A 14,020-nucleotide genomic window follows, 5' to 3' on the forward strand; every position below is an offset into this window, starting at 1 on the left:
ATGGCTACACCCGTTTTTAAGCAAGGTGCCCAAAAAAGATGTGATTACTTTTAACAGAGATCAATTCTACCATGTTCTTCCAAGACTCCTCAGAAGGTCATGGACAACAGAAGAAGTAAATGCCAAACACATTAGAAGGATTTCCATTCACAGAAAGCATGGTTTCTGCAGAGAAGACTCCACTGATCTAGCAGGCATGGCTATATTTAGCAAAATAATTCTCTCTGATGACGAAAACAAGCCTATTCTTTGTGTTTTCAGGGATCTATAGAAGGCATTTAAGTTGTATCTGCACCCACCATTGTAGTGGTTTCAAGATTTCAAGGATTCTGTCTGGCAGAAATACTTCACATCTGCTGTGTGGAACCATTTCAGATTTTAGTGTTTTCATGTGTGTAGCACAAGATTTTACATTTTGATCCACATAAATACTCTAGAGTCAACTATTCATTTTCTGCAAGATTTTATGTATATCTTCATCACATCGTGTATACCAATTTTATAGCCTCTGCATATTCCCCTTACACAATTATCATTATCTAATAACTTCGATCATTTAAGGCCAAATAAATATACAGTAGAAGTGTTTATTTGATACTATGCCCTAAACTAATCCCTTGTTTTTGCACACATGAAACATAATCCAATACAGTTCCATGAAATATAGGAGTGACAACAATTTCTAACTTCTCAGAGTGGAAATCTTACATACAAATATATATACCATTTGAAATAGAATGGGAAAAAAAAAGTTTAATGGGTGGTCCTTCACTTTGTTTTGCCACATTTCATCTCATCTTTCCTCCTCTTTCTTTGTCTATTTCCCTATATATCCATATTTTCCTTATTTCAATTGGAGATTTTAATCTATTTTTTTTTTCATGATGAACACTATACAAAAATGGTTTAAACAGGACATTTACGTTCATGCTATCAAACAACTCAAGTACAAGTACGGGTGCAGCTACAATCAAATTTCCCTCTCCTAAAGCTGACTACAGTTTTAACTCCATAAAATCCACTATGTCAACATGCAGCTATAGATTCAGATGACTTTGCTGCACAAGTAGATACCACGGTATCATAGGTAAGCTTAGTATGTACCATGACATTATGGTCTATGGTTACAGGGTAATACTTGGACAATGCTGCTTTGCCGCAGCTGGTAAGCATAGCTTAAATAAGATTGTTATGTTCATCATCACAAATGTACAGAAATATGGCATAACAGAGAAATGGAAAATATGAGAATTATATCATAGCCATCTACAAGTATGAAATAAATCCTTGTATAAAGAAGACCACGCATCATCTCGTCTAATAGTTTTAAGAAATTCCAAATGAGTACCTGCATAAGAAGTTCTAGAAGTAAGCAAGAACAGACATGCAATGTAATACATGAATATTTTATGCAATGACAAACATAGAAAACTGTTTTTTTTTTTCTCCAGTTCACTCACTCCTCACAAGAATATTGAACAACAAGAAAATCTGTGCAGAATTCTCCGAACACCTAAACGATAAAATCCTAGCCCAAGGCATTGTTAGAGGTCCAGGCCTGAAAGGACTCTGAGTGACATTTATGTTTTTGCAGTTGGTTAATCCACATTCCACGGCCCTTTTTTCCCCTCCTCTGTCATCTTGTGAATATACACACTAACACTCAGAATCTAATTTGAATGCCTACATGTACACCCATCACTGCCTTACAGTCTTGTTCAAGAATATTGATATACACGCTAACACTCAGAATCTAATATGAATGCCTAGACCCCTCACTGCCTTACAGTCTTGTTCAAGAATATTGATATACACACTAACACTCAGAATCTAATTTGAATGCCTAGACCCCTCACTGCCTTACAGTCTTGTCCAAGACTGCAGCAATGTTCTGTTTTGTTTTTCCTGACCACAGCATGCAACTCTCCTGAAAATGGTAATACCAGGTAAGCTCAAGGTGGCATGAGATATCACATGTTCTTATTAATTGATTCTTCCATTTTCAAGACTTTTTGCACAGTCATGTTCCAATGAATACCGAGGTAAACTGTTTCAAACTTAATTGCAAGAAGTAAGAAATATTCTGCTGGATAGGAAATTTACCACTCATTGGATGGGTTGACACCATTTGGGGTTACACTACACTGTAACACCGACAGTAACACTGTCAGTGTCAAGCTGTGAGACACAGATCCATTACATTTGCTCCTGCGACAATTACTCTGAAGAAATATCTACATGCTAAGCCAAACATAAAACCTACCCATAAACATAATCCTAGCCCTAATCCTAAACCTAAAACCCTACCACCACCCTAACCCTAACCCTAAGTCCTTGGAGAAAATAAGACCGGAGCAACTGCCACAAGAGTAAATGTCATGTCACCACGAGATACTCATATGAACTACAATAACTGCAATACCCTCATACCTCAAACACATGGAGAGGGTAGTGCAAGTAATCACGAGGGGGGGTGGGGGTGTACACTCAAACAGATATTGCCATGGCAATGACAGAAGGCATACCTCCACACCACCAAAGAGGAAGAACATTTCTGCATTGATGGTCTTGCTTTCCCTGAACTGACCGCTGCCTGCTGGGTACTCTATCGACGAGTCTGCCATCAGCTTCTGAGTTACTTTCTGAAAGAAAACAAAGGGAAAAAAAATAGAGAGTGAGAGAGAAAAGATGTCGAGAATAGCAAGCACTTCCCTCTGCACTAATGATATATGGTAGGAGAGTTGTTTCTTTTGTTGCTAGTAACAACCCTGTTTCGAGTCACTTATTTCTGCTGCACCTGTTGTGAACAAAGCTGAGCACATGTTATGACTTTCACAATTACAGCAGAAGTGCCTATTTGTACAGGGTGCTCTTTTAGATGATTTTATGTCATCACACATATATTATATTCATCTTCTTCAATCTCTTTGCTTCCACTCAAAATATCTCTACAGATCTGTTACCTTTGATGTGTCATACAACAATAGACAATGATTCTGATGTTAAAGTCCATGAATAAAATAACATAACCACAATCTCAAACAAAGTACCACTACTATTCATGTCTACTATTTGCCATGATGAATGATCTACTGTGTAAACTCACACTGAACTGGTTCACACCAGGGCCCCGTTTCATAAAACTCATTATCAATAAAAAGTTACGATAGTTGTTATAAGCTACTGAAATCCTTGCACCTGATTGGCCGAGAGCAAATTTGTCATAGAAATGTGGCAGTTGTTACTGATAACAAGTTTTATGAAATGGGAGCTGGATCTTATTATCAATCTTGGTGATGATGTTTTCCTAGACAAGCTACAATTCTGAATTGCTAGTCATAAAAGACATGATTTCTTAACCCTAACCAGGCCCGGCTTTTTTGGGTGTTCTGTGGCAGGGGAGGGGTTGATTCAAACCCCCCCCCCCCCCCCCCCCCCCCGAGATCTCAGCCATCGATCGCGCAATCGCCATGAAATTTGGCACGTGCATTGCCTGTGGCGTATTCTATCACACTATATAAAAAGAAATGGAAATTTTCGTCATAATAATTAATTATGCTAATATAATATGTATAAAATCATACATTTTGCTCTAAATCAGAAATTAAAGCTCCTAGAATCCTAATTTTTGGTGGAAACATTCTTTGTAGCATTCCTAACAATGGACTTAAAAAAAAAATTGGTATCAAAATCAATTTCTTATGTATTTTATTGTTTTATGAATTTCTTTGTTTTTTCGACCTTTTGTTTCATTTTTTTTCCACAAAATTTATGACAGAACCTATACAAGCATAAATATGCTAAAACTAATTAGTTTCAGCCTATGAAAGTGAAAATAATCATATCTTTATGAATAAGAAGAGAAAACTCCATTTGCATAGACTTTAGACACAAAATCACGTCTTAGAGCCATTTTTGGCCTGACAGGCATGTATAAAACGTTATGCAGCGTCGTCACGGTATGCGCGATTTTCGTGAAAATGGTGTCAAAAGATGCGCGTGAAGTTAAAAGTCAGCAAACGGCGCGGTCAATAAATTTCGCGCGGCGGAGTAGTCGCGAAAAATGTCAAGGGGGGGGGGTGATTCAACCCCCCCCCCCCCCCCCCCCCGGCCTTTTTAGGGTTAAAACATGCAGCACATCGACCAGCAAGTCCTCTTCTCCCAAATTATGTAAATGGGAAATGGTTTGTGGTGTGGAAACTTGGAGTGGAAACTTTTACAAATTTCACTGTACTGACCTAACATGAAAATCATAAGGCAAATAATCAGTGGAAATATCAAAATATGTACAGAAATACCCATGCTTGCAATATATCAAAGCAAAGTTTATTAAAATTGGCAGAGCAGGGAAAAATATATCACTATGAAAGTTTCCACTTCTACAGTTATTCCTACGAGACTTCCATTTCCACTTCTTTACACATTTCCTGTGGAACTCCCAACAAGGTGTTTTCCTCATTCAAAATTCCTTGAATCCATGTAGGCTTTGCCAGCTTTAGTGCTGTTGTTGTTAGTTTTACACTGCCATTTGTATTGCCATGAGTTTGCAGGGATGTCCTTTGTGTTTACTCAGTGCTACAGTAGTGTCCTGTCCTTGCTACGGAAATACACCAGTAAGGTAAAAAAAAAAAAAAAAAGAGAGAGAGAGAGGTTATTACCTACACTGTATGAGACATTCCAACCTTTCTGACAGAAATATAGGGATAATTTGGCTCAAAAGTAGGATAGAAAGAGCAGTTCTAACAGGAGAGTGTAGTAAAATTATCCAGAAAAATTGGAAACTCTTATGGAAACAAGGGCTGGGAATGGTTGAAATTCAGATTCTTTCCAAATTCAGGATGGTTGGGACGTCTGTTGTATGTACACACGATACAAATTTCAAATTGATAATCAAGTAAAAGGCTCTCACACAATATACGGTAAGTTGCTGGAGATTTGTAATGATACTGTAGCTAGGCATGAAAATCTATTACCATTCTTTCCCACTTGAGGATATTGTGTGAAATTTAAAAAGTAAAGCCTCTGACACCTTTTGTGGAAGAGTCTTAGAAAGGTATTGTAAAACAAGATATTTTCACGGCACAAAATTTTTGCGAGTTGCCTCTAACATTCAATGTATATAGTGTAGACAAGAACTTTCGCATGCATTTTAATTTCGCGAATCTTGGCTCTCACGAAAATTGCAAAATCAAAATGCACGCAAACATTCGTTTTGTAGTACATGTACTACAATTACATTGTATATTTGAACACCCAACACAAATACTAGTACAAGATGAATATTATAGAGACTTAAACTGTAAATTTGTGGCAAAGTGTTTATCACCTTGGATCAGGACTAACTTTAGTCGACAAGCCCGCACAGAAAACAAGAAAAATAACTTGTACTGATAACAAGATACTCTAAAGGTGGCAAAAAACAGATACTTAGTAGGTTACCAATGTACACCCTTTAACAATTTAATGAAAGTTGTAATTTTCCACGAATCCCTTATTCACCGAGAAAACATTACCATTTCAAAAAGATTATTTCTACATGTATGATATGAATAGAAATTTAAAGGAAAATTTGTAAATCCCTTGGGGGTTCTCAAATAATATAAAGAAGCCTGCACTAAAATATAAAATGCACTGAAGACATTTAATCACTGCATTCAATTTTCACAAAAAGCTTGATCAGAGTACTGGTATACAATCCACCTTGCACGGCAGTGTCATACTGTACAAGAGACTGACTTAGCCTTCAAACAGAAACTTCACAATGAATGCACTGATACTGTAGCAATATCACAAGTACATTGCATGACACATACAGCTAAACACATTAATATGACTCACTCACTGTACAGCAGCATGTCAACACTTATTAACTCGATACTCGAATCTGACTTGGTCTCACATGAGGATCAGTGGATATGTAATCATAGTGTCTACCTTGGGTGGGAATCGAAACATTGCTTATGGATAGGTTCAAAACGTATGCGAGTATATAATCGCACGGATGGGCCTCAATATATTTCTGTGTGTATGTGTAAATGCAGAGTGTGATGTTCATAGCATCGTACACCAAACTGCATGAACCCACTTGTATGCATTATGGTCATGGGTACAAAGTGCATAGTATCAAAGATTAAAAATATCATATCATACAGAATCAAAGATTGACAATACAGGCACTGACAGATTACCAACCTGTAACAAGTGTTTCAGAAATCATGTGTTTTGTGAATAATAAAATTATTCTCTACTACTGTTACATGTGCAGTTGTATTATATGAACTTACAGTGTATTATGGTTTTAATGTGTCTACACCAATTATACACAACTCATACACACTGTACAACAGTCTTGTGAAATGTATACATTGCAAATTTGGCGTTGAGTGAACAGTAAGCCTAGGCTCACAGTGTACATGGGAAATACACTTTATTTCTAAGGTACCCTATGCACGAATGATATCAACAAAATGCTTCTTCAAAATGAAAATGGGCATGTAGAATCCCCAAAATTAATCCCAACTGGAGGTCTTTATCTATTGATGCAGCTTTCTACCCACCTCACTGAGTATTAAATCATGTTCAATATTGAAGAGAACCATACTTTCAAGTTTGTATACATGGACATACCAATGTGTGATCATATTCCAGTATACATAAATACCTACTCAATAAAATGAATACAAATCTATACTGTAAAAGAGCAAATTATCTGGCATTTCATGAAACTAGTGCAAAAATAAAGGTATGTGAATAGTTTTGCTTCTCATGTACATGTAATAATTTTGTATCTCTTTTATTCTGGGGAATTTAAAATACTTGAGTTAATTTTAGATTGCGAAAAATTACTCATGCGAAAATTTCCGCCTGGTACTTTCACAGTAGTCCCTGACAAGGAGCCAACTATGCATATGAACCAATACCAGCATAAGAGCAAGAGTTGAATGCACACAAATGGTAAATATTTACCTCTATCTCTGACATGCTCTCTACTTTCATACAAGTAATAATATTTAATAAACAACCTTACCCCTTACATGCTAAATCATTATCTTGCTCATGCACTAACGACAAAGGCTCTATACAATACGAGCATCATATTCATAAATATACCACAGATGTTCACTAGTACACTGTGGGTTGTTGAAAAGAAAAAACATATAAATCATTAACAAAAATACATTTCATGTACATACAGGTGTATTCACAAGACCTTGTACTTTGTATCCTGTTTAAAAAAGACTATCATCTGGTCAAATGGCTTTACCTTAAAGTCAGATCATATCATAAAGATCAAAAGCTTCTTGGCCCAGTCTTGTGATACATTTTAACCTCTCATTGATGGTATTCAAATCTCTTCATAATTACCCCTTAATATTTCATGTCCATGTCGTGTTGTAACCGTCATTATCCCCCTTCACGAGGTTCTGTACACAATGCTTCATGATCAACTGTCATTTATCATTATAATCTACTGGAAACACTGAACCATAGTCACTTAAATGATGTGCCTAAAATACTGAAGACCTTCTGCAGCCCTTGTATTTCAGGATGTCATTAATTTTGCAAACCCTTCTGACATACAGCGTTGAACACCTCCATCTTCGCTTTTACTACACAATATCTACACATCTCATCGCAAACAATGGGTGTTATGGCTCCCACAACCTAAGACCTTCAACAATATTTACAACAAGAATAGTTTCACAGTGACTCATTAGTTGAAATAGATAGGGAAAAAAGTGGCCTGAATGCCAACTGTAGTGTACAGGTGATTACAAAGTCTAGACCCTTTTGTTCTTGCTTTTATAGAAAGAAAAAAAAAAAAGATTTCATTCCCATCCCACAGTCTAGGGTAGTGGGATTCTTATAACATTCTAATTTACAATTGTAAGATACATAGTAGAGCTACATTTTTCTTAAAGTAAGTAGATCAATGCCTGCATTTATGGTTATGTGGCTGTGTTACTTTGACTCCATAATTCTCTTCTTTATTCAGATCTTCTGTATACTTTACACATTTTCTCTGTCATCTTCAGGGCTGCCACCCTCTGCAAATCAAAAACTGTACTCATGCTTATTTTTAAAAAGGGGTAAAATATATCGATGATAATAAAGATGAAAATCTTATACAAATCATTTAAAACTGAAAATTGCACAAACATGCTAAAACATGTCAAAAAACAGACATTCAGAAAACATATTTCATTGCGTTGCTGAGAATAATTCATATTAAATACAAATAAAAGCAAAATAACTGCCAAGTCTACATCTTTCTTCTGAGCATGTTCAATGCATAACATTTTTATCTACCACTCTGGAGACAACACACTTTCATGAATTTCAGCCAATAACTTTTTGAAAACAAATACTGAATTAACATTAGAATTTAGTTGGGAAAACACTAAAACAGAGAGGGTCGAAATCTGTCCATATTTTGTCAATGTATCATGCCTGTGCTGTCAGACACAACCAATGAAAAGAAATTGTCCTCTCAGCATACCCACATGCATTCCATAAAAAGGAAGGTACTGTATATGCCATATATTTTGCAAGGTTTCTATTTTCCCTAATTTCGTGAGTCGGGGGCTATTTCTTTTTTTAAATTAACAACATGCAAAAATATCGACTCTGATCCCGACATGAATGCAATGATCACATTCTCCATTCATTACTGTACTCCATGATGGTAAATTTAACCACTTGCAAAATTGTTGGGGAAGTCCCAATTACCCGTAATGAAAAATTAGACTCATTAATATATGAAATATGCAGTATCCCCTTTAGTATTGCACTGCTATGAAGTTGTATAAATTAAACAGATATTCAATAAAATGATACATAAAATATGAAATACTAACTAAATAGCAAAAGCAAATTTCTATCTTTACCAGCATTAGGTCCTTCAGGTATGATATAATGGTAGTCTTGTAGCAACACTGGCTAATATCGTTCACCTTAAACAGCCTTCAAGGATTGAAATCTAAAAATAGCATTTGATTGTAATCTTTCAAATAAAAAGCACTGATATCTTGAAGATAATAAAAGACAATGCATTTTTTCCATAATAAACTATTTATGCTCAACATCTAATGAATATTAAAAGTTAATACGTATAGCCCACATCCCACACCCACACAAAGTAATAATTTCCCCCCTTTAAAGTTAGTCGGCTGAGAATAAGAGAGGCGTTAAGGTGCCTTGAACACTATGGTTTTAGTGGCAACTTACAAGTAATGCCCTTATCATTCTCAGCTGATGAAATGACACAGCACTGGAACATATCAAGCAACAAAGAAGCAAATCTGTACAAGCTGTGCAGTTCCTGATAAATTTAAGCTATTTTTAGTGCTTTGAAAAATTCATCAACTTGATCAATTTTGCTTGGTGCTGCATGAACACTTATACACAATGTACAAAATATTCCACTTCCAAATGTTATCTGCTTGAGAGCTTTGCTTTCTCAATCAGCATATAGAAATGTAGCATAATTGTATAGCACTGCCTACTTACTGCATTTAATGTAGTCTATTGCACAATATATTTACAATTTGTAAATTTTATAAATTAAATGCTACCTACATCCTAAAATTCATTGTTTTCGATAGATTTGCTTTAAAACTTTGTGCAATGATGCTGCAATTTGTTACAAAAAGGATATTGTTGGCATGCACATAAGTACCGGCTAAAGCTTACTCTGGATACTGTTAAAAAGTGCTGGGAAATTGAACTGGTGGTAAATTCCTGGTGTTCACCACTGCTAAATACCCTATATATCTCTCTCTCCGAGGTACATGTACATTGTACAACATGTATGAGTTTTCTTCAATATCGGAATTTCGGACCTTGGGTATTTGTTCCAAGTTCATCATGACACTTCCGGCAAACCAGGGATAGCCTCGTGGTATTGTTGCTGCCCAGAAGGCAGACAGGTTCGATTCCTGCTGGTTCTTTTTTTCAGACATGTTTGTCAAAATGTAGCTCAGGGCTCAGTTACAATCTTACAAATTTCACTAGTACAGAGGGAGACAAAATGAAGAAAACTCATACCTCATCTTTGCCCTCTGCTCAATAATCTTGCTTTGATCCCCCCCCCCCCCCTTCAAGACGTGCATCAGAACAGCTTATACTGCAAAACAAGGAATGTTCATGTGCATTTTAATTTCACAAATTTTGCGAGCCAAGATTTGTGAAATTGAAATGAGCATGAACGTTCTTTTCTACACATTATATGCATTGAATGCCAGAAGCACTTTTCATGCCGTGAAAAAGGCCATCGGCTCCAATTCGCAAAAATTTTATGTCACCAAAATATGTTTTACAGTCGTATAACTGCATACAATGGAGAGAGGTCTTTGAATGTACAGTAGATTGTGTGTTAAATCTCCGAGTCCCATGGACACAATGTTGGTGGTAACATACAATGTCTACAGGATTTTAGGATGGTAAATCCTGAATGGATTGAAGATGGTGGTCAGACTCATACATTGCATACAGTACCTTGAGTAACTTGAGACAGTTGTAGTAGTGTGACAGCTCTGGGGAGGGGACCAGTAGGTGCTTGGAGGCATCAGCCAGCTCTGCCGCAATGATTGGGATGTTGGAAGGTGCCTGGAGCTGCAGGCCAAGTCTGCTCTCTGTGCTCATCAGGACTTCCATCGGAAGCTGTGATAGGAGAAGCAGACAGCGAACATTCAAGTACAATTGCCTATGATTCTAACAAATTTCTATAAAAGATAACTACCATGACACTCTTTACTTCAGGACACGCCCATATCATTCCATTTCAAAGCCTTCATGTACTTTGTCATCATAATATTGTCTATTGTACTGGTGTCAGTTTTTTTTTCCCCTCGTATAAAAATTTCAATGGTCATTTTGACAGTGGGTACTAGTATATACATTGTCTGCACAATAATCATACACCTACCCCATTTATGCATGTGTCAGGATACTCAAGTCATGCAGTACTCTAAAACTGCATGAAGTAGTTTCACCTGTATTACCATTAAAATCAGAATTTCAAATGAACCTAAAATACTACCAACTGACAATGATACAATACACTCCACATTGATATACGGTATCAGCTTGTACTAAAGCATGCTACATTGCACCTCCAACAAGAGAACCTGTCCTAACACAGTGCTCAGGCAACAAGCCAAGAGAGTGTTGGCAATAGATGTGTGGTAATGAGCACATGAACTTTCACATCTTGCCAATGATCTATTAGCACTCATTTAGTGAACCATACAAATTGAGGGACTGCTGATATACCAACATGCTTTGCAGTGAGCACTAGCACCTTGCCCAACAAGTATTTGCATACTGTATGGGTCATAAACAGCACATTACACACTCCTAGCCATAACCTAGCTGATTTTACTTATCTACAAAGGAAGAATACCAACAGAGCAAGGACATTTGCAACACATGTGAAGGAAATATCTACAGCATGGCAATGATTTCTGTGAAGAGAAAATTATAACATTATATGTAATGGCATCCATGGGATTTATCGCACAGGTCTATTCTACTTTTGACTGTTTGTGTATTTTAATGATTCACATAGAACCTACATTTAATGCTTATTGGTTTTAAATTATCATATCCCTGTATCAATAAAATGTGTAAAGCATTGACTGTGTATATGCACAAATGGTAGGTATCACATGAATCATAGAAAAGCCAATGATTCTGCCTTGCAATCTAATCAAAATTATAAAAGTATCTAGTAAATTATCTAAAAATCCAAGTAAAATCTCATTTGTGATCATCAGACAAGAGGTTATATGAACAGAGGAAGAGAAAAGTTTGTAATGAAATTTAGCCTACATCATAAATGTTTAGACATCATATCAAATGTATGAATGAATCTCACAAGTTTTGATAGAAGAATTTCAGAATTGTGCATCTGGATATTTAAAAGTTGTAGGTTTTCATACGATTCTTTTATTACTGTGCATTGATAAGAAATTCTCCATCTAATATATCAAAATAAATATTATACAAAACTGAAATGTCGTCCAAAGTGGAGAAGTTAGGTATCTACTTCCTTGTCCCCATCTTCTCTCATCAGGGTTCAGCATTTAAAAGAATCAGTCCTTTTTGACCTTTTCTTGAAGGTTGACATTGATGTCAATTCTTCCCAATGATCGATTTGGTTCAAATTTGTGTTTGTAAAATAATGCAGTGATTTTGGTGAAATAATACAGGTTTTAGTACGTTTACAGAAACCGAGGTTACACGAGGTATCCATCCATATACATACACATGCGATACGAAAGTGCATTACACTACTAGTGATAGTGTCATGTGTCACTGACCAAGCCTGGGTACTGGGTGGGCCTACATTACATTTATGAGAAGCCGCAGTAGGTCACATTTGGTGGAGGGTATTAGCAGAGTCTACATATGGTATGGAAACCTTGACAGACTTAATCAAGCCTACCTACATACATTTGATGACTGGGTTTTCATCATCTCATCCATCGATGCATTGTTACACTACTCACTAACGTTAGTCTACAGACAAAACACAGCAGTCATCAATCATGCTTGGTCTAAGAATTCTTTATCCCACACCTGTCAATTTATTTTACCACTATATCAATCACAAACTTGCGTAATTCCTCACTCAAATTTCATCAGACACATCACAATATTCACATGTTCTACTGAATACTGTAATGTAAGGAGGTATTCATGCATAATCTCAAACGCGCGCTGTCGGTAGTTTTGTTGTCTACCTCTGTCGCTGATTTGATGGGCCGTTTTCCATATTGTGAATTTCTCAGGCCCATAAAGATGTTCTCGGAAGGCTTAATGTTCAATTTCGCCCGTTTCCTAGGTCGCGTAGACGCCGCATCTTTGCTTGATGACGAGTCTGAAGGCGCCTTCGAAGCTGTTGCACTCGCATTTCCACGTCTCGATGAATTCGATCCGCCATTCCCCGGCAATGTTCGTGCAGCGTTACTTCTACTCGTAGACGTAGTCGTACCAGAAGAGGAGGCACTGTTTTGTTGTGTAGATGCTGCTGCTGCAGTCCTTCCCCGTGTAGCTCGAAGTCGCTCTTTCAGCGGTGGACAGTCGTCCTCTGCCATTTTTCTCCGAAAATATCAAAATTCCTCGGGAGACTGGAAAGCCGTACAATGTTTATTAAATAAGGTTATGGGTCATTTGTGTAAATCGTGTACGTTTGTCCAGAAGGAGGCGTGAAAAGTCTTACGAGGAACACGTACCACCAGTCAAATCCTGCTAGTCAGAGCGAACTGTACTGAGCTGATACACACTATAACACTGCATGCATGCATGCAGCGCATGCATGCATCCATGTACGTTCTGTGTATGTGCATAATTGTGTCTTCATATCTGCGCAGTGCGTCAATGTCGGTGTTGTTTTTGTTGTTAGTTTTGGTTTTTAGGGTGTCTTGAAGATAACACTCATTCCAGTCGTTTTAACTCGCCTACATGCTCCAGCAGATAATTGCGACAAATCAGCAACAAAACAAAATGTTCTATAAAATGGGTATCCATTACATGGGCCAAAACTCAAAAGAAGAGGTTAACAGTCTTCGATATTACTATTATAGATTTTGTTCCCTCAGAGATCTACAATTGCGCGGCTTTTCAACAGTCAGTATAATTCCCGACAGCGGGATTCCCCCTGTTATCGGCGGGATATGCCTAATGTCAGCGTTGCCAAAGTAAATAATACAACTTTATACAATTTAGGGAGAATACTGGAACACTTCAACGTTTTCATTGTCATGGAAGTAAGAATCATCAGTGTTCAATTCACAATACCTATACCAACTTGTCTTGTCATTCCTTTCCACACTAGAAAAAGAACATCAAAAGTTTCATGAATAGTATTTTACACCAACCTGTGGCAGGTGATCATGATCATACACGTATTGTTACATGTAAATTACATGAGATTACCACACTAAGAATAGCCAACCCTGAAATGGAATTTCCCATTGCGAAATAAATCACACCCACAAAAGGAAAATCCCTTACA

The 14,020-nt window shown here is 36.9% G+C and overlaps 1 protein-coding gene across 1 annotated transcript in view; it reads right to left on the bottom strand.

Annotated features, from left to right (window-relative positions):
- The window catches only part of LOC139717169 (short transient receptor potential channel 4-associated protein-like), a 33,467-nt gene extending 20,217 nt beyond the window's left edge, over positions 1-13,250 (bottom strand). The window contains exons 1-3 of the mRNA XM_071628670.1: positions 12,747-13,250; positions 10,498-10,662; positions 2,526-2,642 (exon numbers count right to left, since the gene is read on the bottom strand). Coding sequence (XP_071484771.1) covers positions 2,526-2,642; positions 10,498-10,662; positions 12,747-13,100 — 636 coding nt within the window. The 5' untranslated portion in view covers positions 13,101-13,250. The remainder of the gene's footprint in view (positions 1-2,525; positions 2,643-10,497; positions 10,663-12,746) is intronic.
- Positions 13,251-14,020: the final 770 nt, after the last annotated feature.

The sequence above is a fragment of the Diadema antillarum genome, unplaced genomic scaffold (genome assembly GCF_040938485.1).
Source record: "Diadema antillarum isolate AM-2024a unplaced genomic scaffold, OU_Dant_1.0 scf00000072, whole genome shotgun sequence".
Lineage (NCBI taxonomy): Eukaryota > Metazoa > Echinodermata > Echinoidea > Diadematoida > Diadematidae > Diadema > Diadema antillarum.